Source organism: Budorcas taxicolor, chromosome 15 (assembly GCF_023091745.1).
Source record: "Budorcas taxicolor isolate Tak-1 chromosome 15, Takin1.1, whole genome shotgun sequence".
Taxonomy (NCBI): Eukaryota; Metazoa; Chordata; class Mammalia; order Artiodactyla; family Bovidae; genus Budorcas; species Budorcas taxicolor.
The window spans coordinates 33,540,094-33,567,068 of record NC_068924.1 but is presented as its reverse complement, the minus strand read 5'-3'; the positions used below and the strand labels follow the sequence as shown (position 1 = coordinate 33,567,068).

Below are 26,975 nucleotides of genomic sequence, written 5' to 3'. Positions count from 1 at the left end.
CCTGGGAAACCTTTATCAACTGGTCCAGTTTGGACCTGAGAACTACTGTTTTGTAAATGCACCCCTGGCTTCACCTCGAAGCATGAAACAGGCTCAGCATCCCTAATTCCATGGTACACATAGTTTGAGGAAGCTAGATCTAGTCTGCTTTCAAACAGAAACTTGAGGGGATTATTCTTATCTCTGAGACAATCTCTGTTTCCAACAAACTAATTCTCTAAAATCAACACTTCTCCCTGCCGCACTCCTGCCCAGGAAGTGACTGTCTCCCTGAAGTTACTTCCTGTGCTGGGGACTCTGCCCCTCATCATGGTCCCAAAGGCTTTTTTCCTTTCTGGATAGACGCTGATGTGAATGAGGAAAATAAATTCTCAGAAGCCCTTCAGTTTGGATGTCTTATTAAGGCATTTCCCTCTCTGCAGTATACAGACTTTAAAAATATATATTTATTTTTATTTACCTGCTTGTTTGGCTACACTGGGTCTTAGTTGAGGCATACGAGATCTTTAGTTGAGGCATGTGGGATCTAGTTCCCCGACCAGGGATCAAACCTAGGGCCCCTGCACTGGGAGGTTGGAGTGTTAGTCACTGGACCACCAGGCAAGTCCCAATGTGGATTTTTTAAAGATTACAGTACAGTAGCTACTTTATCTCTAAATATGATATCCATTCTAAACCTTTTACAAGAAAAAAGAAAAATCAATGTTTTATTTAACCAGTGGAAAGTTATTTCATACTAAAGTATTATAATTTTGATCTTTAAAACAGAGAAATCAATATTTTTTTGTCTGCTCTATGAAACAATCCTTCATTCTGCAATTGACAATGTGGTTTGCAGAATTAGGAGCAGCCACAGAAAAGGGTCCATATTACCCACTACACTGGCCAGGCACTACAATGGCCGGTGTGGGAAATGCCATCCTAAACATCAGGGTGTGCTGTCCATCAAACTGGGCCCAGAGCAATGAGCACAAGTCAGATTCCCTCTCCCCAGGGTTCAGACCTCACACTTGCTCTAGGCCAACATATCAGAGGCCAACATCTGAAACGCCCCAGAGGGTCTCTTAATTGGTCAGAAACCTGCTGGAGGAAGGATTAGGTGCAGAGTGTAAAGGTTTGTTCCGAGCTTCGGCTGAGTGATTAATTAGCACTCTGAGGACTTGTTCTCTCCAGGAGAACCCACTGACTGTGAAGGAAAAACTGAATTCATTCAGAAAGACCATGGTGAGCACACACCAGTCCTGAGTTTCCAGGGCAGGGGTCCACAGGGACCACCACAGAAGCATCCTTCAGCTCACAGCCTTCTCTGTTTCCCATACTGCCCAACGTGAGCTAGGGCAAAATTATATCCAACATCCACCATGAAGAGCTCAAGGGGCTGTGGCCAGGGATGAGGACGAAAGGACCAGGGAAGACATTTAACGGATTTTTCTGAACAGAGGTTTGGAGGAGAGATCATCCATAGCATTTCATTTGGGTTGTGGTGAAGAAGGAATTCATAGGGCCTGGACTCCATCTGAGGCCTGTTCATGCTGATCATGCTCGGCCACCTTTCCAATGGGCTCTGAACTCTGTGTTTAGTGCCTATGAAAACAACAACAGAAGGATAAGACCCCCTCAAGACAGGGGAACCTTGAAGATCGTATCTAGGTTACTCATCGCCTAAGAGAAAACATACACTAATCACCCTTCCTCCAGACAGGCCATAAGTTTTTCTGTATCTATCGGAGTGTAACCTCGGGTTTATTGATTATTGGCTGTTTGACTGTTTGAGCACATGAGCACATAGCATGTGAATGATGGGGTTATTGGGATTATATTTTCCTTGGTTTATGTAAGTCTCAAGGAATTTGGAGTGGTGGGTTCAGACACACACACACGGGGTATAAAAGATTTTCACAAATGCTGGTCGGGGTCCTTGGCTAAGAGGAGACTCTGCCTTGGGCCCGCTGCTGTAATAAACTGCACTCCACTATCTGCACTGTCCTTCTGAGTGAGTTTGTTTCCCGGAACATGTGGCTACACCATTTGGTGCATTGGCCGGGAAACTCCTCATTTTGACGAGACAGGTCTCATTTGAGGCCACCCCAAGGTTTTGTGGCTTGAATCTCCTAGAGGAGGGAAGGCGCCTCGCCTCTCTGGAAGAATTCAGCCTTTCAACGCCCAGCTTCTTTGCTTTGGTAGGTAGTGAACGGCAGCAAGGGAACTGAGCGCTCAGGTGAGGAGGAACCCACCCGGCAGGGTGGAAGAGGGGGCCTGATCACCCCCCTGGGAGGGACTAGAAGGAGCGTGGACCCACAGGAGCCTGGAATAGGCAGATGACAATTGCTTGGTACACAGGTTGATGAGCATGTTAGGGCTTAGGAAAGAAATTTGTGAAGGTCATTTAGGAGGTGGTGTCCACGCCATCTTGGGGAAAATTATTACCAAGCAATCGCCAGGGGATTTTTAGGAGAAGAAACTTGGTCCTTGTGTGCTCATATTCTACCCCCGCCCCCCCCCAGGAGGTGTCCCATCTGCTGTGAAATTCTTGACCCCCTTGGAACTGTCAGGCTGGAAGGAGGGGAATACATAAGCGAATTGGCTTTTCCGGAGATGGCCTAGGACATGGAATATTTAACCCATCTGTGTTCATCCACACCTGATCAAGTCCACCAAAGCAGAACGGACTTTGAAAGTTAAGGGAGAAACAGTCTTGGACCAAGTGGTGTTCTGAATCGGCCATGCTGACCGGCAGGTGAAGGCACGCCGATCCCTTCTCCCTCTGGGATCTGGCAGGTAAGGCTCTTCTCACCCCAATTAGGAAGGAGGCAGAGTGGCAATTTAAGTGTTTCAATGAGTGGAAATATCAGAAGTACATAGGGTACCGAGAACTTCATAGACAGAATGGAAAGGAAAAGTAGAAGAAGGCCCGAGAAGGTAAGCAAGATGGGGGAAAGTAAATCTAAGGCAACTGTATTGAAGTGCATGATTAAAAATTTTAAGAAGGGATTTGGAGGAGACTATGGGGTGAAGATGAAGCCTAACCTCTTCCACATACATTGTGAGGTCGAATGGCCCCCTATGGAAGTAGGATGGCCACCAGAGAACACCATGAACTTAAAAATAGTGGAAGCAGTCTATACAGTAGTCACAGGAGAGCCAGGACACCTGGATCAATATCCATATATTGACTCACGGCTAGGGTTAGCTCAAGACCCTCCTGCTTGGACAAGGTTCTGTATCCAGAAGGGAAAGGGAAAAATATTAATGGCACAAAAATAGACTGATGATAAATAATGAAATTCTACAGGATTTGGATGGGACGACCTGACCCCTCCCCCATACTGGATAATGACGCTCCTGTCTCAGTGCTCCACCAGGATTGGAGGTGGGCTTAATGCTCAATTCAGGGCCAGGTGAAGTCCTGCAGCAGCTGCTGCTTCTCCGCCAGCTCTCCCCGAGGCCATAGAGCCACCGAGGTGGCTCCGATCGCGGTGACAGAAGCCTCCGGCCAGGACTTCCAGGATCCGGCTCCAGCCGAACCGCCCAAGCTATACCCGCCTCTCCCGGAGAGTACTGACAAAAAGGGGAGGGAGACATTGGAATTAAGCGGAGACTGCGCTCTGCCAGAGAGCCGGAGGGAACGAAAGGGAATAGACAAGAGATCTGCAATGCTAGCTGCTGCTCTGGGAAAGTCTATCTCGGGCCCTCCTGAAAACCTCCTCTGCCCCAGGGACAGGACAGTCCTTCAACCGGTTCCAACGGAGACCCCGGGCCCCACTACAGCCAAACCAGCGTGCCTGGTGCCAAGCTTTTGGCCACTGGAAGAATGAATGCCCTAAGGGAAGGAAGGAAGAGGAAGCTTCCACAGTTGTGGGGCTTGCTGGCTTGGAAATTAAATAGGGCTGCCGGGGCTCAGAGATATCAGGTCCCCGAGAGCCCATGGTAACCTTAAAAGTGGGGGACCAAAACATTGACTTCATGGTGTATACAGGAGCAGAACTGTCGGTAGTAACAAAACCTGTGGCACCACTGTCCAAAAAGACTACCGCTGTAACTGGGGTATGGGGAGAAGACATGATTAAATCGTTTTGCCAGCCCAGAAAATGTCAGATGGGGGGCATCAAGTGATTCATGAATTCCTCTACATTCCTGAGTGCCCAGTACCCCTGCTGGGAAGAGACTTGCTTTCCAAACTAGGAGCACAAGTGACTTTCTCCCCTGAGGAGAGGCCCACCTTCCGGATGGACACTATCACTTATTTGCTCTCTCTCTCAAGAACCGCCCCCCCCCCCCCACAAGATGAGTGGAGGTTGCATGAGCCTCCGAAAGCAGAACCGGGTGGGCCGGAAGAACATGAGAGACAGCTAACTCAATTATTCCCTGAGGTCTAGGCAGAAGACAACCCCCTCTACCCCCAAGCTGGCTAAACATCAAGCCCCAGTGATAACAGAACTCAAACCAGGCACCATTCTGGTTAGAAAGCTCCAGTACCCGCTACCGATAGAGGCCTGGGCCGACATACTGCCCCACATCAATAGATTGAAACAAGCGGGCATTCTAGTAGAGTGCCAGTCAGCTTGGAATACGCCAATCCTGCCAGTCAAAACGGAAGGAGGGCAGGACTATAGGCCTGTACAGGGTCTCAGGCTAGTCAACCAGGCTACTGTGACTTCACACCCCACTGTTCCAAACCCCTATACCTTATTTAGCCTCCTCCCACCGAGGACTAAAGTTTATACTCGCTAGATCTCAAGGATGCCTTCTGCGTACGCCTCGCCCCAGCGTCACAGCCCATCTTTGCCTTTGAATGGAGGATCCAGTCAGGGGCACCAAGCAACAGCTCATCTGGACTCCCCACAAGGGTTTAAGAACCCCCCAGCCATCTTTGGGGAAGCCTTGGCTTCTGACCTGAACTCATTCCATCCGGAAGAGTATGGATGTCAGCTCCTACGTTACGAGGATGACCTGCTGCTGGCCGCCGAGACCAAGGAAAAATGCTGGGAAGGGACAAAAGCACTGCTCCAGCTGCTGATGGAAGCAGGTTACCGGGTATTAAAGAAGAACGCACAGATCTGCAAGGAGGAGGTAAGGTATCTGGGGTTTGTTTTAAAGAAGGACACAAGGGTCCAGACCCTAGTTGGGTCCTGTATACTGATAGCACTAGCCTGATAAAACAAGGACAACGGCTGTCAGGTTGGCCAAAGCGGAAGGGGCCAACAAGACTGAAAAGGGATGGTGGGAATTGCCAAGCGGCAAATTATTGGTACCAGAGGAGCTGGCACAAAATCTGGTAAGCCAAACATACCAAGCGACCCACCTAGGCCATGCTGCCTGCTCACAGGTTAATGCTGCCTCTCAGGTATTCAGACAAAAACCTCTGGGTATTTAGCAGAAAGGCACGCTGCTCTTTGAACACCTGGGAGTGGACTTCACTGAAATGAAACCTCACCAACACTACTGTTCCCTGCTGGTCATGGTATGTACGTTCTCGGGATGGGCAGAAGCTTTTCCTACCTGGACTGAAGGAACATCAGAAGTAGCCCGGTGCCTGCTTAGGGAAATAGTTCCCAGATTTGGACTTCTTACCACCATTGGTTCAGACAATGACCTGGCTTTTGTAGCTGATTTAGTACAACAAGTAAGCAAACTTTAAACATCAAATGGAAACTGCTCACTGCATATAGGCCCAGAGTTCTGAGATGGTGGAATGAACCAACCGGACATTAAAGAGACTCTCCAAGTGGATCATAGAGACTGACTGCTCCTGGGTGGACTTGCTTCCGACGGCTCTGCTCAGACTCAGGATGACCCCACAGTTCCAAGGCTATTCTCCATACGAAATTGTGAATGGGAGGCCCCCTCCCATAATAAAACAGGTATCAACCAATTTGCCTCAGGTAAGGAGGAACAGGATTTCACAGCAGATGGAATTGGGTAAGGTAATAAATCAGGTAACAGTTTGTACAAGAAAGGGTGCCATTCCCCCTTGGGGAACAGATTCATGAGTTTACGCTTGGTGACCAAGTATGGGTCAAAGATTGGAAACATGATTTGCTAGCCCCTTGGTGAAAGGGCCTTTATGTTATTCTAACTACCCCTACTGCAGTTAAAGTTGCAGGTATTGTCCCTTGGATCAATCATACGAGGGTGAAGAGAACATACCACGTAGACCCCAAAAACATTGAGTGGACTGCACAGAGGGACCCCACTGACCCTCAAGAGACTAAAACCACCCTTAAGAAGAAGGAAAAAAGAAGATCCTGGACGAGCTCCTTCAGGATAAAGCTGCACAACCAACTCCTGCTGCTTGGCCTCATCAACATGATTTTGAATTTAACTTCCGTTTCAACTCAGGACAATGCTTTCATCTCATGGGCACATTCCCACGCAGACTTCCACAGCACTCCCAGCTGCTGGGTATGTAGGGCTGTGCCTCTGTCAGTATTGGACGGACTTCCTTGGTGGGTGTCACCGCTCTGCCAAGGAGATTTTAAGCCACTCTGCTCTTTTCTGGGATGACAAAAAGAGACCTTCCTCTCTCTTGCCAATCATAACCTCTCCTTGCTCTCTTGGTGTAAGACCTACAGTCAATAGACTCGGGTCATGGGGTTACATTTGATATAAATGCCAGTGTAACAAAAGCCTAACCTACTTGTTGTAAATCTACCCCAGTAGCCCCAGTAAATCTACCTTATTTACATGCAAGGTGGACAAGATCCGTGTTTCAATTGCATGAGTATATTGCTGCCTTATTCGTATCCTCTATAGGGACAACAGATATCATGATTAAAGCAGAGGCCTTGACTAACTTCACACAAAAGGCCCTCCTAGATAGAACAAAAGCCATCCAAGCCTTAAATGAAGAGCAAATCCAAATGAGAAAAGCGGTAATTCATAATAGAATGGCTGTGGACATATTCACAGCTGCTCAAGGAGGGACCTGTGCCATAATTAAGGTTGAATGTTGTGTATACATTCCTGACTTATCTGACAATGTACTGGCTGCTTTAGATGACATGAAAAACCAGGTAAAGCAATGTCAAATGAAAACATTCCTTTCTGGACTTCAGTTCTATCTTGGCTGAAGGGTGGAAAACTATATTTACCACTGTTATAGTTGCCTTGATAGTTCTGCTTTGTGGACCCTGAATTTTACAATGTGTTATGAACTTAGTAACCCGAAGGTTGTAGTCATTCTCCCAAATTGGCGGTCGGAGAGCCAGGGTGCAATATATCCCTATGAATGATGCTCATAATATGAGTTAAGAGCATCAAGAGGGGGGAATGAAGAAGGAATTCATAGGGCCTGGACTCCATCTGAGGCCTGTTCATGCTGATCATGCTCGGCCACCTTTCCAATGGGCTCTGAACTCTGTGTTTAGTGCCTATGAAAACAACAACAGAAGGATAAGACCCCCTCAAGACAGAGGAACCTTGAAGATCTTATCTAGGTTACTCATCGCCTAGGAGAAAACATACACTAATCACCCTTCCTCCAGACAGGCCATAAGTTTTTCTGTATCTATCGGAGTGTAACCTCGGGTTTATTGATTATTGGCTGACTGTTTGACTGTTTGAGCACATAGCACGTGAATGATGGGGTTATTGGGATTGTATTTTCCTTGGTTTATGTAAGTCTCAAGGAATTTGGAGTGGTGGGTTCAGACACGTACACATGGGGTATAAAAGATTTTCACAAATGCTGGTCGGGGTCCTTGGCTAAGAGGAGACTCTGCCTTGGGGCCGCCAGTGTAATAAACTGCACTCCACTATCTGCATTGTCCTTCTGAGTGAGTTTGTTTCCCGGAACACGTGGCTACAACAGTGGGAGGGGGCAGAGAAACAGCTAAAATATCACTTTTATCATCGTACAGTCCAAAGTACTGAACAAAATCAAGGCTGACTCTAGTTAGCAAGGAGCCGTGGGAAAAACGTGCTGCAGAGTCTGTGCAAGTTGGCACCTACTCGTCTCTCCCAGGAACATGGCAAGCGGCAGAGACAAAACAGAAGACTGAGGAGCTGCCCATCAACTGAAGGCGTGATGATCAGAAATGGACGGTTTCCGGAGATGTGCAGCGCACAACATGGGGAAGGGAGTTGTGCTGGGGAGCTCTGCAGGCCCTTCCAATTTTGGAAGCATGGGTTGTCGAAATCCAGAGAGCGCTGAAAAGAGGGCGAAGGCCACTCTAGATGATTTCAGATGCACAAAGCAGTGAGCAGCGGCTGGAAGCGAGACCTTAATTCCCTGGTCACCTGGGTGGAAACCAGGAATCTTAACTGATAGGCCACAGGGACTAGTGGCTAGAATCTAAGTCCCCGGTCCCTGTCTACCTTGAAAGGAGAAATCAGGCAAGGAGGGAGAGGAAGTAAAGTATTCATTAGAAAGGCAGAGCACATGGGCAAACTCCATTCAGTTGCTAGAGTTGTGCCTTTGGGAGGTTTAAATCCTTTGTAAGGGGCCAGTCTTCTGGGTCTTTGTCTGCTTCTTAGGCAATCTTGTTTTGAACAGCCCCAGCCCACCCCACCCCCCAACACGCATTTACTTTGTCTAGGGACCCTCCCCTAGGTGGGATCCTACGGCTCAGTGAAGATGGATTTCATCCCAGGGGCCTATAGCCTGGCACCCCCTGCCCTTTTGACCTCGTTAAAACTTTGGTGCAAGTGTAGCTTCTCCCTTGCCCCAAGGATGGAAATGTATGACCTCTTGATCTTCTAATAGGGCTTAGCTCTGTTCCTACCATAAAAGGGTCCAATGTCTTGTTATTCACCCGATTCCTGTCGTTTCTTTTTATCAAGGTGTAGATCCCAAAATGTAGGTAGGAGTCTGGCCACAAACATGTAGCCTGGAGCCCATTTGTCTCCTGGCTCAGAAAATGTAAACACGGGCCTGGGAATGAGTGTTGGGCCTGCAGCCCATCTTTTTGTCACCCCGGGAAGTGTGAACAGGGGGCCAGTTGTAAATGTCTAACCTGCAGCCCATCTAATATCTCATGCCTCCTAGAGACTGAGGGAACTGCCATCGGATCATAACTGATCAAGCATCTTGATGAAAGTGATTAGTCTCTGTCCCTTAGAGACCCCAGGAAGAAAATGAAAGTGTTAGTTGTTCAGTCGTGGCAGACTCTTTGCGACCCCATGGACTAACCCCATCAGGCTCCTCTGTCCATGGAACTTTCCAGGCAAGGCAAGAATACTGGAGTGGGTTGCCATTTACATCTGCAGGGGAACTTTCCAACTCAGGGAGTGAACCCAGGTCTCCTGCATTACAGGCAGATTCTTTACCATCTGAGCCACCAGGGGTGCCCCATGCCTCCACCTAAACCGATGAGCTGAACTGTCAATCATGGCTAGTAATAAGCACAGAACTGAGAACTATAGCAGGAGGCATAAAGCTTTCTAAATCTAAAGAGAAGGTCCCAGCCTCTAAAGCATGCGTGTTCTGTTGTATCTTGACTCTTTTTGTGACCCCATGGACTGTATGTAGCCTGCCAGGCTCCTCTGTTCCTGGAATTTTCCAGGCAAGAATATGGGAGTGAGTTGCCGTTTCCTCCTCCAGGGGATCTTCCCACCCCAGGAATCAAACCTCAATCTCCTGTGCCTCCTGCACGGTAGGTGGCTTCTTTACCACCAAGCACCCTGGGGGCCCAGAAATGGCTTTCTTGACATTAAGAGAAGCCATTCTGTGATCCAAGAAGCTTAAGAGAAGTAAGGGAAGACAGGGACAAAGGAAAATCAGTCAGGAAACACAGTCTTAGTTGCCCCCCCACCCCCCCGCCACCCCCCGCCACCCCCCCAACCCCCCTCCCCGTCAAGGACTGCACATAATCACCTGATACAAGTGTGCAAGCTCTGCAGGAACTAAGACCTCCACCCAAGTGGAGGATGGAAGGACCCTCCTGACTTCTTTCAACTAGAGCCTGAACTCTGTTGACCTTTGTCCCAATTCTATGCTGAATTCTCCTCCATTCAAGCGCCTGCATGAATATGCATGTACCCCTAGCTTTAGCATAAATCCCCTTCTCTGGATCTTTGACTTGGCAGTATCTTTCGGTTGACACCCAGCCAAGAGGCAAACCCAGCTTTCAGGTACCACTCTGAAGACACACACGCACCATCCCAGGCCATGCCATTTTCCTCAGGCTTGGAAACACCCTTTCCCTCTCCAGATCCACAGCATTCCCAACCTTTACAGGGCACCTCAGGTCCCGCTCCAACATTTTCCCAACAGACTTGGTTTCCACACACTGACTTCTCCCTCTGCTGAGCACCAAAAGCCTTTAGAACCAGTGCCCTCTCAGGTCGAGGGGTAGTGTTCTTTCTGACCCGTGCTGGAGCACAGAGGTCAGGCCAGCTTCTGTTTCTCTGCAGTTTCTCGTGGTTCTCGCTTCTGGCAGAAACTTGATCTTCCTCAAACATCTTCCCCATCCCCCGTCATCACTGGCCTCCCGTCCTCCCCAGCCACGCGATCTCACCTTTCTTCCCGCACGCGAGGACTCAGGAACCTGCTGGAGTCATCGTCATGGCTGCTCTGCTGGCTGCTCTGCTGGCTGCTGCGGAAAGACAGGATGTGAACTGTTAACGTTCGCCTCCTTTCTCAACCCTGGGGTAAGCGCCGAGACTCCAGGGAAACAGGGTTACAACATTTTAAAGGTACACGTTCCCTCCCCCTGCCGTGGAAGTTGACACAGAGGACATAACTGGCAGGCAGTGGAACTGAGACCTTCTGAAAACCCCACCCATCCTACCTTAAGCTCCCGGGAAGATCCTGACCTATTACCTGGCTCTTCCCAGGCCAGTGTCAAGGAGCAAGTGCCTCTGGCATTCTCTGTCCCTGGGCCTCTAGATCTGCAGGAGAGGGTAACAATCCCATTCTTCACCTGAGACCCACAGGTGCGGGCACAGCCGATAGGGCAGGAAGGGGAGGGGGTGGTGGGGGGAGAGGGGAATTCCAGCAGGACAAAGACTTGAGACCTGATGGGGCCTGGGGCCACCTGGCAGGATTCTTTGCCTCCTGGGAGGGCCGGCAAGGAGGGTGAGCGGAGGAATTAGAAGGTGGAGTTTCTCCACTCCTGAAAGCCCCGGAAGCATGATGATTAAGGAGCTTCAGTTCACAGAGTTCTTAAAGTGCATACTGTGGAGCCCTACACTAAGGTCACAAGATGAAAATCTCCAGAATTACCTAAGCCCCGTAGCAACTGTTGCCAAGAGCCTCCGGATCTAAACCTGCTAGGTCCTTGAAGGCGAGTTAGGTAAAATACCCACCCTATTATCCACCCTTCCAGTAGGAGTATTCTCTGCTTTGTTGCTATTCAGTTGCTAAGCTGTGTCTTGACTCTGCAATCCTGTGACCTGCAGCACTCCAGGCCTCCCTGTCCTTCACTATGTCCCAGAGTTTGCTCAAATTCACGTCCATTGAGTTGGTGATGCTATCTAACCATCTCATCCTCTGCGGCCCCCTTCTCCTACCCTCAATCTTTCCCAGCTTCAGGGTCTTTTCCAATAAGCTGGCTCTTTACATCAGGTCGGGAAAGTCCTGGAACTTCAGCTTCAGCATCAGTCCTTCCAGTGACTGTTTGGGGTTGATTTCCTTTAGGACTGACTGGTTTGATCTCCTTGCTGTCCGGGGGACTCTGAAGTCTTTTCCACCACCACAATTCGAAAGCATCAAGGCTATAAAAACTGGCTACTAGCCTGTGAAAGGGGTCAGTTCTCCCATGAGCTGGTCAGCTATTCAAAGAGCAATAAACTCTATTCTCTCATTCTGCCTCTGTCTGGAAATTCTCTTCCAAACAGTGCACATACCATGACACTTAAAGTTATGTGGAATCCAACAGTCATTTATCTTACTCAAGAGAAAGAAAGGCTGTTTGGACATTTTACGATACTAGCTGAACCTAAAGCAGGTGATCAGTCATTTGTATTAACTGCTAATTATTAAGTACACCAGGTATCTAATCAAGAGTCCTTAAGCCATGGCCCCCTGGCCAAATCTGGAGCCCCTGCAGTCTAAGAATGGTGCTTGCTTTTTTAAACGGTTGGGAATTAAAAAAAATTTTTTTTAATGATAATAATATTTCATGACACATGAAAATTACATGAAATTCAAAATTATATGTCATAAATACAGGTTTACTGGAACACAGCCACCCTCATTCATTTACACAGTAATGAGGACTGCTCTTGCTACAAGGGCGGAGCTGTGTAGTTAAGGCAGAACTGAATTAAGTGTAGCAATGAGGCCATTAGTCCCACAAAACCTAAATATTTACTGTATGACCCCTTACAGAAAATGTTAGCAAACCCCTGTTTTGTATAAATTCTATTGATAATAAATTGTTATTACTATACATGTCACTCTAACCCAGGCCCAGTAGGACCAACATTGTTCCCTTGTTCTGCTGGATAGTTTACAGCCATAAAAAGCACTGATCTCTACACCGTATATTCCTTAGACTAGATCCGCAGCAGACAGCAAACTCTGAACGATCTTACAGGGTAAGTGCTTGTCGCAGTGCCTGCACACTTTCCATCAAAGAAGCAAGTGATTTTATAACCATGCTCTCATGATCCCATCTTTCAGCAAGAAGTAAATGAACTCAGAAGCAATTTACAACACATTTTCAAATACACACACACGCACAACACACACACATGCCAGAAATCAGAACAGCGCCACATACGAAGCTTCCAGTTGCCTGGCAGAACAAAGTGTGTACACAGCGCACTTTTTTTGCCACTCATTCCCTATGGAATGGCTACTCGCCATTTGACTTGCCTTTTAAAAACATGTACTCCATCATATATAAAATAGATCGCCAGTGGGAATTTGATGTATGACTCAGGGAGCTGAAACAAGTGCTCTGTAACAACCTAGAGGGGTGAGCTGGGGTAGGAGGCAGGGTGTATATCTATGGCTGATTCATATTCATGTATCGCTGAAACAAACACAAAACTGTAAAGCAATTATCCTACAATTAAAAATAAGTGAATTTTAAAAAAACCTCATAACAAATTATACTATCATGTTGCTAACCCACTGGACTTTTTTACATTGGGACTGACCTGTCATATGGATCAAGTATCCTCCTCTATACAACCTAGGATAGGTGTTAAGGCTACAGCAGGCAACCCACAGATGACTAGAACTCAAATTCCAAAGCAGACCCATTATCAAGAGAGGAATACCAAAATAATACTACTAAAAAGAGAGAGAGAGGAATATCAGTCTACATTTCTGGCAGCACAGTGGAGAAGTAGGAAGGAGGGGTGTCTGGAGCCCCGTGCTCTACACCATCTAAAACCCAAAGGGGCTCCACCAATCCAGTGACCACGCTCAGCACTACGGCCTCTTCATGGAAGAAATTAAACTTGACTCCATTTAAGCTATAATGGGCTGTTCTTCTTTCTCACCCTACCTTCCCTTGGGCTATCAAAACTGCTCAGTCGTGTCCAATCCTTTATGATCCCATGGACTATAGCCTGCCAGGCTCCTCTGTCCATGGGATTTCCCAGGCAAGAACAGTGGAGTGGATGGCCATTTCCTCTTCCGGGGGATCTTCCTGAACCTTCGTTTCTGGCATTGGCAGACGGATTCTTTACCACTGCACCACCTGGGAAGCCTAAAAAGGGAGCTCCCAGGACCAAATGACAAGAACCGGGGTTTCAGAAAAATAATTCTGAGCTGATATTAACAAGTTATCCCACTAGATGGCACTGCCGTCTTCCAAACCAGAACCTGAAGGCAGCCAACCCATCCAGCTTCTGAAACCAAAACTAGAACCAACCTTCCGGCGCCCCCTTCTGGCCTTCCCATTGCTTAGGAAACAGTTCAGAAAGCAGAGATAAAAGCAACCATGGATCACCTTCAAACTATTTATTGGTTCTAAGCAACTAAGAAATATCAACTGCATGCATTCAACAAGTATTTATAATGCCCTCTATGTGCACATATATGAAGAAGAGGCAGCATGAAGGTTAGGTTCAGACCTTAGAATATTCTGCCTCAGATTATCTTTCACTTCCTACTATCACGACTCTGAGCAACTTATTAAACAGTGTTTTCCTTACCTACAAAATGAAGACAGATGTTATGACAGTTCTTAACAGTCATAAGGATTAAAGAATACAAAGCTATTCTAAGAATTAAAGAAATATCAAGAACAGTGTTTGGCACATATTAACGGCTGTGTGTGTGCGCGCTCAGTGGTGTCCGACTCCTTGTGACCCCGTGGACTGTAGCCCACCAGCCTCCTCTGTCCGTGGGATTTTCCAGGCAAGAACACTGGAGTGGGTTGCCATTTCCTTCTCCAGGGGATCTTCCCAACCCAAGGATCAAACCCTCGTTTCTTGTATCTCCTGCATTGGCAGCCAGGTTCTTCACCAGTCGGGCAACACCGGAAGCCCATTAACTGCTGTAAAAAATGCTATTATTATGTGTAAGGCATCATTTTGTGGGTCATGGAAAATAAAGACATGAATCAGACAAGGATCTCTGTCTGATCTCAAACATCTCTCAACATGTTTACAATCTGGAAAGTAAGAGTCAGTATAAACTACGTTTAAAAGTAGAAAATGACAGCTCTTAGAAGTCAAAATTAAATGCTACAGAAACAAAGACCAGAGAAAGATCATTTCCTTCCGGGGCTGGTGAGAGAAAACTGACTCAACAGCAAGGGTTTTTTGCTGACACTTGAAATTCAAACAGATTCAGGATGCACAGAAGAGAGGGTTCTGGTTCAGTTAAACTCACCAAACATGGACCACATGCAGCAATGGCAACAGGGTGAAAGGACACAAGTCGCAGACACTTTTGCTGGGGGATTTGAGGCAACATAGTGAAGAGGTGAACGTGAAACAGAGGAGGCCTACAGGTAAATCCACAGCAACAACCTCTGCAGAGAGCACAGGCTCCTCCCCCCAACAGGAGGAGCCTGGTCCTCTCTCCTCCCATTTTCAGAACATTTTTTTCACCACCATCTTTAAAGGTGAGATAGAGGCCAACCACTCCCATCCGCCACTCAACTCCATGAAATGATCTTTGTTGAGCAGAATTTCCAGAGATTCAGATACGGCCTCTCTCTCAAAAAAAACAAAACAAAACAAAAAACCTCTCAGCTCCTCTCTTACACGAGCCTTTTCAAATGATACAGGCCACCTGGACACTGGGCAGCTTGCCCTGCCCTCTACATCAATCTGCCAGGCTTCTGAGGTCATGAAGAAAGGCCACCACCACAGCAGGGTGTTTACAGAGGAGTGTGGGAGGCTTGGGGCTTCCCTGTGGTTCAGTGGTCCGTCTGCCAATGCAGGAGACACAAAAGACAGGAGTTTGAGCCCTGGGTGGGGAAGATCCCCTGGAGGAGGAAACAGCAACCCACTCCAGCATTTTTGCCTGGAGAATCCCATGGACAGAGGAGCCTGGTGGGCTACAGTCCAAAGAGTCAGAAAATTACTGAGGTGACTCAGCAGGCATGCGTGCATGTGGGAGGCTGGAAGGCCAAGGGCTACATCCAGAGTGAGTCCATTTCAGTCAAGGCCTTGGAGAGGCAGGTGACCAATGTGGATTCTGCAGCTTAAGAAAGGTAAGAAGAATTTAGAGGAAGGCCAGCAGAGGTTGCTCACAGATAAAAATATTTTGTCAGAAAGTCTGATTTGGGGTGACTTAGCCTGGGCACCAGATGACCCAAAGTCAGCTTAACAATGCAAGGAAGCAGTTGTATAAGCAACCGTTTTTTGCCTTTTCCTCAGAAGAGCTAGAAAAGGGACGAGGAAGACTAAAAGTCTCTCCTGTTATAAATGCAAGCTGCTGATAAAATTCACTATAGAAATTCAATTTTGAAACACCAGACGGAGTTACCAAATAAGGTGGGGGAAATGCTTCTTTACATTCCAGAATGTCCCTAAGGGAAACTAGCTGAAGTGAATTGAATCCAGAGTCCTGGTTTTGTTTCTCTGCCAGCAAGTCAGTTGCTAGGAGCTTATCCTAGAAGGTCACACTAAACCAGGAATGTTGGCTGGAAAAAATCCATTCCATCTGAGGCAGTGTACACCCCAGAGGCAGAAATTCACAGGCTAGAGCAGGAAGCTCTGCAATGCAGTCTAGGTAAATTCCCATGATCCACTGGTAAATTCCCATGATCCCACTGGTCTCTCTTCCCCACCCACCTTCATCCCTGGGCACTGGCAGGAAGGACATTCAGCCTAAACACACAAGCTACTGGGAAGGTGTCCTTTTGTCCTGTATGAAGTACCGCTTCACTCTGAGGGAAATTAAATTTGGCATGTTTTTTGAGCTGGTGCTTCATAAGCAGAAACAACTCTTTCTTACCTAGATGACACTACTGTGACTCCCAAACCCAGAAGGGGTTTGAGAAATTCTGGAGATTCCAAGCAGTTATGGGGATGTGTGAGCTGTCATTTAGTATTTCCAGAGCCTGATGGAATCTGTACATTTACCCACACTCAGGCTGTGCCTCATTTTTCGCATTTGTTTTGGCCTGTAACCAGAGCAATTTAGTGTGTTGATACCAATTATCTTATGCTAATTAGAAGCTCTGAAAAGCTCAGTGTGGCTTTGATTGATGTATGTCTTTGATTAGTACAAGTGGGGGAAGAAATCATTTGAAGCAGTGGATGTAACAGAATTACTCTGAAAGCGTTAGTCGCTCAGTAGCGTCTCACTCTTTGTGACCCCAGACTGTAGCCTGCCAGGCTCCACTGTCCATGGGATTTTCCAGGCAAGAATACTGGAGTGGGTTGTCATTCCCTTCTCGAGAGGATCTTCTAAACCCAAGAATTGAACCTGGGTCTCTCGCAATGGCAGGCAGATTCTCTGCCATCTGAGCTATCAAGGAAGGCTGTCTCTAGTACGGAGACAGACAAACCTAGGTTCACCCCCGGCTTTGCTTCTTATTGGCCCTATAAGTTTGACAAGTCATTTACCCTCTCTCAGCCTATTTCCCTGGAAAATAAGAACAATAACACACCATTTATAGAACTGTACTGAGGCTTAAGTTGTGAGTAATCTATTCGCAATACCTGACTTCAGGATTTGGAGTCTGGTAGATTCAAGTTTTGCCACTTAGCACAGTGACATCGGGCAAATTATTTTCCCAAGTGTCAGACAAGGATATTCTACATGACTTTAAAGACTGTAATGAGGATTAGAAATGGTAGAAACCATCTACCATTTGTAAACATCTAGGGCCATGTTGGGCTTCTCAGGTGGCTCAGTGGTAAAGAATTCCCCTGCCAATGCAGGAGACTCAAAAGACTCAGATTCGATGGGGAAGATCCCCTGGAGTAGGAAATGACAACTCATTCCAGTATTGTTGCCTGGAAAATTCCATAGCGAGGCCACAGTCCACAAGGTTGCAACGAGTCAGACACAACTGAGGACACACACAGGTCCACGTTAGGGCCTTGGCAGGTGTACCTGAAATGCTGGACATTCATTGGACTTTAATAGTCACAGTTACTTCGGCAGATAAATATTTTGAAACATCCAATACATGGAAGGGAAACAGCAGAAGAGACCTTAATGGTAAAAATGTTGAGAGCCACTGACTTGAAAAGTACACTCACACCATCACTGACAAAAGACCGAGTTTTCATGTTGGATTATATGCACCTGTGAAATGACTCTGGCATCTACCATTTTAGTTTAAGTAAGAAGGGTGTCTGGAGGGAGAAAGGGTAGCAAATAAGTAGAGAATAAAAGGGAATAGTTTCTGTTTGTCATCTGGCAAGCGGCTATAAGAAAGTCTAATAATAGAAAGAAAGTAAACAGATGTGATTTGAGACACTGCCAAGGACTGCCAGCTTTTTACACAACATATCTGAATATTCTCAAATACTACTTAGAAAATTACATGCTATGCATGAAAATTAATGGTATGTCTGCAAAGATAGCAGGGACTGCTTCTACTTAATGATTCCCCTGGGAACAAGTAGCAAGGTGGGTAGCTGGTCAAAGACTCAGGGATTCAGAATCCAGCTAAATGTCTTTTAACTCACTACAACTCACTATCCTCCTCTATTTAGGTTTTGCTGTTGCTTTTGGCTGTGCTGCCCTGCTTATGAGATTTTTAATTCCCCAAAAAGGGATCCAAGACTCTTCAGAGTCCCTTGGACAGCAGATCAAATCAGTCAATCTTAAAGGAAATCAACACTGAATACTCATTGGAAGGACGGATGTTAAAGTTGAAGCTCCAATACTTTGGCCACGTGATGTGAACAGCTGATTTATTGGAAAAAGACCAAGGCTGGGAAAGATTGAAGGCAGAAGGAAAAGAGAGCAAAAAGGATGAGATAGTAGGATGGCATCACTGATGCGATGGACATGAACTTGAGCAAACTCTGGGAGATGCAGAGGGACAGGGAACCATGGCAGGCTGCAGTGCCTGGAGTCGCAGAGTTGGACATGACTGGGCAACTGAACAACAACCAAACCAGGGATCGAACCCATGCCCTTGGCAGTCAAAGCACAGTCTAACCCCTGGACAGCCAGGGAATTCCCAATACTTCTCTATTTAATAGCTTTTTTGCCTGTAAACATATCCATGTCTCTGACTTTAAAAAAAATCTCTCCCTATCTCCTTTATGCTTCCTTCCTTTCCTTCAGGGCCATTTTTTAATTGAACAAACACATTATTTGGTGATTGCCAAACTTCATCACAACTGTATCACAGATTTACATCTAACGTGTTGTGATGATTAAGTGGTTATTAAAAATAAAAGATACTTATCTCCCTATTTCAAGCATATCTCATTTATTCTGATTTTTCTAGGTAATTTAAAATTCTTCATCTTAAAACATTTAAAATATTATCACATCTAACACTCCTTTGTGTGTGCACGTGCGTGCTCAGTCGTGTTTGACTCTGTGTGAGTCTACGGACTGCAGCCCGCCAGCTCTTCTGTCCATGGGATTTTTAGGCAAGAATACTGGAATGCGTTGTCATTTCTTCCTCCAGGGGATCTTCCCGATCCTGGGATCAAACCTGTGTCTCCTGTGTCTCCTGCATTGGCAGGTGGATTCTTTACCACTGAGCCACGTGGGAAGCTTCTACGGCCATCAGTAAACTTTAAATTACTTAAAAAAAAAAAAAAAAAAACTATCAGGATAAGCTGGGAGCTTTACTATGCAGATTCTTTGGCCTCTTCCTCCAATTTATGAAGTCAGAGGCTGAGCCTACTCAAGAATACATCTTTTTAAAAAGTGTCCAGTGATTCTGGGGGCCAACCAAGATTGAGACCTCTGCCTCTACTTCGTCACCACTGACTTCGTGAATTAGTTGTTGCAACCTGGACCACACTCCTACCCTGCCTTGCCATCAACCAGGACCTCTGTTACTGCCAGCCAATGACAATAGTTATTTATGTATCCTAACCTCATTTAACCACCCAGGCAGTTCTGCCACTGATGATTATTCCCATTCTTTAAACTTCACCCTTTTTGCCTTCTATGACGCAACCATCTGCTGGTTCTTGGATTTTATCCTGTTTATGGGTTTCTCTTCTTCTTTAGCAAACTTTGTGGACTCTTCTGTTTGGCCCTAAGATGTTTCCGAGGACTCATTAAGCCACTCATTTAATAAATTATCTGATACCCATTATGAAAGCGTTAGTGGCTCAGTCGCGTCCGACTCCTTGTGGCAGTTTCCTCTGTCCATGGAATTCTCAATACTGGAATGGATAGCCATTCCCTTCTCCAGGGGATCTTCCCTGACCCAGGGATCAAACCTGGGTCTCCTGCATTGCAGTAGATTCTTTATTGTCTGAGCCACCAGAGAAGTCCATAATACCAACTATAGACTGGGCATTGTTCTAGAATTTAGATACAAAATACAGAGTAGTAAACAAAACTGAAGAAACCTCTATGCCTCAGTTAAATTCAGTTCAGCCACCCAGTCGTGTCCGACTCTGTGCGACCCCATGGACTGCAGCACGCCAGGCCTCCCTGTCCATCACCAACTCCCAGAGTTTACTCAAACTCATGTCCACTGAGTCAGTGATGCCATTCAACCATCTCATCCTCTGATGTCCCCTTCTCCTCCCGCCTTCAATCTTTCCCGGTATCAGGGCCTTTTCCAATGAGTCACTTCTTCACATCAGGTGGCCAAAGCACTGGAGTTTCAGCTTCAGCAGCTGATGCTGAAGCTTAAACTCCACACCTCAATGAGTTCACATTTTATTGGGCATCTTGCTCTTCCAAGCTTTATACCCAGGCAGCCTAGGTTTTGTGGATCTATGAAATTGTTATAGTACACATTCATGAGAGAGGATTTATAGCTCTCATCTGATTCTCAAGTAGAGAATGTAATCTGCAGGAGATTAAAATCCACTGCAATATATCTCTGAGGGAATCATATCCACATGCAAAGCTTCAATCATGATGGGCACATTGATGACACCCAAAGATAGCAGAGAGCTGAGCAGTCATTAGTCACATGTGGTTACTTCAATTCAGTAAAAATTCACTTCCTTGGGACTCCCCTGCTGGTTCCGTGGCTGGGAGTCCACATTCCCAGTGCAAGAGGCCCAGGTTCAACTCCTGGTCAGGAAGCTAGATCCCATATGCTGCAACTAAAGACCCTGCACGCCACAACCAAGACCCAGTGCAGCCAAAGAAATAAATCAATAAATGAAATATATTTATAAATTCAGTTCTTTAGGTGTACTAGTTACATTTCAAGAACTTGGTAACTACATGTGACTACTAGCTTCTATATTAGCACAACTAGAAAGCTTTATTACACAGCTTAGAGGCTTTCAGATCAAACGTAGGATTTGAGTTCCAGCTCTGCCTCTTGTAATCTGAGTAACTTAGAGCAGCTTGTTAACTAACCTCTCTTTACATTCTTGCCCCCTTGTCTTTTAAAATGTAAGTCACTTCACAGACCTGTTTGGAGGACTATGCAAGTTAATGATATAAAGCACTTAATAGAAGTCTTGGCAAGTAATAAGTACCACAAAAATGTTAATAATACTTATATATATATTTGTTTGTTTATGTATTTGGCCAGCACGTGGGATCTCTGATTTTCAGTGTAGCCCTATGGGATTTTTAGTTGTGGCATGTGGGATCTAGTTCTCTGATCAGGGATTGAACCCAGGCCCCTGCATTGGGAGGGGGGACACTTGGCCACTGGACCACATGGGAAGTCCTCAGTAATACTTATTTTTATTATCATACATTTGCCATGGGGCATCCCTGGTAGCTCAGCTGGTCAAGAATCCACTGCTTGCAGGAGACCCCAGTTCTGTTCTTGGGTGGGAAAGATCCCCTGGAGAAGGGATAGGCTACACACTCCAGTTTTCTTGAACTTCCCTGGTGGCTCAGACGGTAAAGAATCCACCTGCAATGTGGGAGACTTGGGTTCGATCCCTGGGTTGGGAAGATCCCATAGAGCTGGGGATGGCAACCCACTCCAGTATTCTTGCCTGGAGAATCCCATGGTCAGAGGAGCCTGGCAGGCTGCAGTCTGTGGGGTCACCAAGAGTTGAACACAACTGAGCAACTAAGCACAGCACAGCACATTTGCCGTGGTACTGGATTCTCTTGGATGCAACAGGAATCTCAAACTGAGCGTGGCCAAAAATGAATTCACCATCTTTCTGTCCTCTCCGTTTGACTCCACAATTAAGGGTGCAGTAAAATTAGAAATGCACATCCTCATCAACTTCACACCAGGTCCTGCAGATGCTACCTTACTGTCTCTCAAAGGGGTTTCCCTCATAGCTCAGCTGGTAAAGAATCTGCCTGCAATGCAGGAGACCCCGGTTCAATTCCTGGGTTGGGAAGACCCCCTGGAGAAGGGATAGGCTACCCACTCCAGTATTCTTGGACTTTCCTTGTGGCTCAGCTGGTAAAGAATCAGACTGCAATGCAGGAGACCTGATCCCTAGGTTGGGAAGATCCCCTGGAGAAGGGAAAGGCTACCCACTATAGTATTCTGGCTTGGAGAATTCCAGGGACTGTATAGTCCATGGGGTCACAAAGTGTCAGACACGACTAAGCGACTTTCTCTATCCCTCCAGGGCATCCCATCCTCCATTCATCACTCTGGCCGCCACTGCCTGAGGTCAAGCTCTCATCACTCCTGACGGGGATTACTCTAATAGGCTCCTAACTGCTTTGCCCATTGCCAACCGGGCCCTGCTCCAGCCTGTCCTTGACACTGATACAACAGCGTTCTTCTTGAAATGCAGATTTGATCATGCTCTTCCCTGGTGGCTCGGAGGTTAAAGCGTCTGCCTCCAATGCGGGAGACCCGGGTTCGATCCCTGGGTCGGGAAGATCCCCTGGAGAAGGAAATGGCAATCCACTCCAGTATTCTTGCCTGGAGAATCCCACGGATGGAGAAGCCTAGTAGGTTACAGTCCACGGGGTCGCAAAGAGTCGGACACAACTGAGCGACTTCACCTTCACCTTCCCAGCTTAAAATCCTTCAGGCGTCCCCTAATTTCAGAACAAAGCTCAAACTCCTGACTTTAGACTTAAAACTAAGTTACAAAAGCCCAATAAGCTGATTGTCATCTACTTCCCAGTGCCAACATGTCCCGCATGCACTTCAGAATTTCACTCCCCACTCTGGTCCTTCCAGTTGTCTGGCTTTGCCTGTGCTCTTCCCCGGCCTAGTATCAATATATCCTTTCCTTCACTCCCCTCTTTGCTTCACTCATTCCTATCACTGAGGCAGGAGAGGGCTCTAGTTTTAGACAGTCAATGTACGGATGTGAGAGTTGGTCCATAAAGGCTGAGCGCCGAAGAATTGATGCTTTTGAACTGTGGTACTGGAGAAGACTCAAGAGTCCTGTGGACTGCAAGGAAATCAAACCAGCCAATCCTAAAGGAAATCAATCCTGAATATTTGTTGGAAGGACTGATGCTGCAGCTGAAGCTCCAATACTTATGCCACCTGATGCAAAAAGCCAACTCATTGGAAAAGACTCTGAGGCTGGGAAAGACTGAAGGCCAAAGGAGAAGGGGGCAGTAGAGGATGAGATGTTTAGCTAGCATCACTGAGACTCAATGGACATGAATCTGAGCAGACTCTGGGAAATAGCAGAAAGAGGAGCCTGGTGTGCGGCAGTCCATGGGGTTGCAAAGAGTCGGACACAGTTTAGCAAGTGAACAACAACAACATCCAAATCGCAACTTTTCCACCTACTCATTTCACCCTCTATAAAATGGGGATGATACAGGCATTACATATTTTGTTCCTGAATTTGCCGTGTGGTTTGGGGTGGGTAATTTATCTTCTCCATCTCTCCCATCACATTCACTCATTTGTACTTTGTACGCCTTAAATAAAAGATGTTATAAATTTTTTAAAAAATGGGATGATAAAAATATCTTTTTCACTGGGGTGTTGTGAAAATTAAATAAATTAGTACCTACAAAATACTTAGAAAGGTATCTGGCATTGAGTGATACTCAACATTAAAGCTATTATCATCCTCCAAAAGTAGTACCTTCTCAGGGAAATCTTCCCTGATGGCCACCGCCCACACAGTGGTCCTGTATCACACTGTACTTCCCTTTATCCCAACACTTCTCTTCCTCCCTGGGATACAGGAATTACCGATTCCGTGCCCTATACCTTCCACCACACTGTTAGTTATTTGAGAGCAAAGATCCTATTTCATGTGTCGTTTCTTTTCACCCCCAGGGCCCGGAATTGTGCTTAGCACATGATAGATGTACACTATGTGTCTGATAAATTAACACACAAGAGCTTCCCTGGTGGTACAGTGGATAAGAATCCACTGGCCGATGCAGGAGACACAGATTTGAGCCCTGGTCTAGGAAGATCCCACATGCCTTGGAGCAACTAAGTCTGTGTGCCACAACTCCTGAAGCCCTTTCGCCTATAGCCTGTGCTCCGAAACAAAAGAAGCCACTGCAACGAGAAGCCCATGAACAGCTATAGCGCATCTCCCACATGACCGAACTAGAGAAAGCCCATGCACAGCAATGGAGACCCAGCACAGCCAAAAATAAACAACAAAAAAGAACACACACACAAATACCTAGGCTTGTCCTTTCTTTGACATCTCCACTTCTGATGAATACTCCCCAGCCAGTCCAGAAAACACTTTGCAGAGTACAGTATTACCCGCTTCCTCCAGATTACAATGTGCTTCCACACGTTCATCAACCTTTCCTCAACACCTGTGTTCAAAGTATCCTGCTAGGCCTTACTGGATGTGTAAGGCCCAGCCTGTGACCTCCAGAAGCCCACCAGCCTATAGAAATTCCTCATGGTTCACTCATTCATTCATGCTTGCAGCAGACCAAGCTTTCAAGCTTTGGTGCCCTGGAGACGCCAACTTGAATTAGATGCATTCGAACCTTCCACATAAAGCCACCCCTGTAAGAAAACCCACAGGGGCTGTCATGGGCCTCCTAACACCAGCCCCACCTCTGTGCCAAAGCTGCGACCCAGCTCTCAGATATGTGATGTGAAGAAGCTGTATCTTGTGCTTGACAGAGCCTCTGTCAGAGGGCAAACAGGAAAGAACATGCCCCTCCAATTAGACATCACAGGTAAACATCAGTGTGAAAAGATTTTGGAGTCCAAGCCTCCAAATTTTTGTTTGCTTCTGTCTTTCTAAGATTAAATTAAGAGTATTAAATTTTCTTTTTTTATTTAAAAATTTAAAAATTTTTATATATTTTACTGAGGTATAATTGACATAAATCATTATATTTCAGGTATACAACATTCGGTTTTGTATGTATTGCAAAATAATCAACACAGTAAGTCTAATTAATATCCATCACCTACATAATTACAATTTTTTTCCTGTGATGAGAGCTGAACTTTTATGATGTACTCTCTCAGCACTTGCAAATACACAATATAATGTTGTTAACTACAGTCATCATGCTGTAAATTATACCCCTGTGACTTATTCATTTATAACTGAACATTAGTACCCTTTTTGGGGGCTGACATTGGTATTCCTTTTTTTTTTTAATTGTTATTGAAGCATAGTTGATTTACAATGTTGTGTTAGTGTCTGGTATACAGCAAAGTGATTCAGTTACACATATGTATATAAATGTATTACATATATGTGTACACATATGTATTCAGTTACATATATGCATATAAGTACATTATTCTTTTCAATTATGCACATATATACAAAAGTACATATTCTTTTCCATTATAGTTTATTACATGATATTGTATGAAATCCGTGTGCTATACAGTAGGACTGTGTTATTTACCTATTTCATATACAGTCGTTTGTACTTGCTAATCCCAAACAATGAGTTTAAAATTTTCATGCTTATTTCCAGCTCTCATGTATACAGAAAATCAAGCTTTGATTGAAAAAAAAAGTTTTTTCTCTTGAAAGCTTTGATTGAAAAAAAAAAGTTTCTTCTCTTGAAAGCCCTGTTCTGAGATAGTTTTCACAAAGGGTAAAGAATCCCTCACTCATGACAGAATTCTAGGCCTCTGGTCTCACATAATGAAAAGAACTACACTCACCTCATTACATCCCTCGGATGGGGCCTGAAGAGACGGGGCAAGGAGTACTTGGGTCAGCTTAAACTCTCTTCAGTTGCTCTCAGCTAAAGGAATATACTGCCTTTTTCCAGTTTCCCACATCCCAGTAGTATCTTTGGCTTCAATCACTACTTAGCTTCACAGTGAAATCTTAGGTCCAGTGAAGTAAATACAACTTCACCAGGTCTCCTACTAGTAAACTCAGGAGGTCACGAGCCCGATGAGTTGTTTTCCAGGACTTGAAGCCTCTGAGAATTCACTAAGACCTTGGGCAGCAGAGTCTCAAAGGCCAGCCAGCCCCCTGTGGCCCCTCCTGCCTTTAGAAAATCCGCTCGTTCCCAATCCAGTTTCAGGAAGCTGCAGAGGGCTCTCAAACCCCAGGAGAGCCAGAAGCCATTTCGTCCACAGATAACCCCCAAATACGATCTTCAAAAGAAATTTTTTGCCATACTGCACAGCTTGTGGGACCTTAGTTCTCCAACAAGGGATCAAATCCAGGCCCCTGGCTGTGGAGTCCTAACCACTGGGCCACCAAGGAAGTCCCTTGGACAATCCTCTTGATCCTGGTCCTTTTATCTGAAGCGCTCAAAATGAGAAGCTGAAGTTCCCTCTCTGATGTCAGAGGGGTAAGTCAGGAGATTTGTTCTGCAGATATCCCTACTTCCTCCTCACCAAGAACCCTTACTCACATTCTCAACTATCACATTTTGAAAGAGATAACTCATGAGAGACTATCTGTCTCCTGGCTAATTTGCATGTGTGTTTTTAGTGAAAGGCTCTCAACAGTCATTCAGCTCAGCATCCAATAATGCGCCTCAATACCCTGGGTTAACAGAATTTGAATCAGACAATGTGTGGTTTCTATTAAGCCTTTGGACATTTTGTAGATGCCTAAAGGAATCCCACACTCCAAGGAACCACTGACTTTGGTAAAGAATGCTCAAGAGAATTATATGTCAAAGAATGCTCAAACTACTGCATAATTGCACTCATCTCACATGCTAGTAAAGTAATGCTCAAAATTCTCCAAGCCAGGCTTCAGCAATACGTGAACCGTGAACTCCCTGATGTTCAAGCTGGTTTTAGAAAAGGCAGAGGAACCAGAGATCAAATTGCCAACATCCGCTGGATCATGGAAAAAGCAAGAGTTCCAGAAAAACATCTATTTCTGCTTTATTGACTATGCCAAAGCCTTTGACTGTGTGGATCACAATAAACTGTGGAAAATTCTGAAAGAGATGGGAATACCAGACCACCTCACCTGCCTCTTGAGAAATCTGTATACAGGTCAGGAAGCAACAGCTTTAGAACTGGACATGGAACAACAGACTGGTTCCAAACAGGAAAAGGAGTACATCAAGGCTGTATATTGTCACCCTGCTTATTTAACTTATATGCAGAGTACATCATGAGAAACGCTGGGCTGGAAGAAACACAAGCTGGAATCAAGATTGCCAGGAGAAATAT

General features: G+C 45.9%; 1 protein-coding gene across 1 annotated transcript in view; it reads right to left on the bottom strand.

Annotated features, from left to right (window-relative positions):
• Positions 1-26,975, bottom strand: part of GRAMD1B (GRAM domain containing 1B) — a 184,827-nt gene that overhangs the window by 126,644 nt on the left and 31,208 nt on the right. Inside the window, exon 2 of the mRNA XM_052652474.1 lies at positions 10,458-10,535. Coding sequence (XP_052508434.1) covers positions 10,458-10,535 — 78 coding nt within the window. The remainder of the gene's footprint in view (positions 1-10,457; positions 10,536-26,975) is intronic.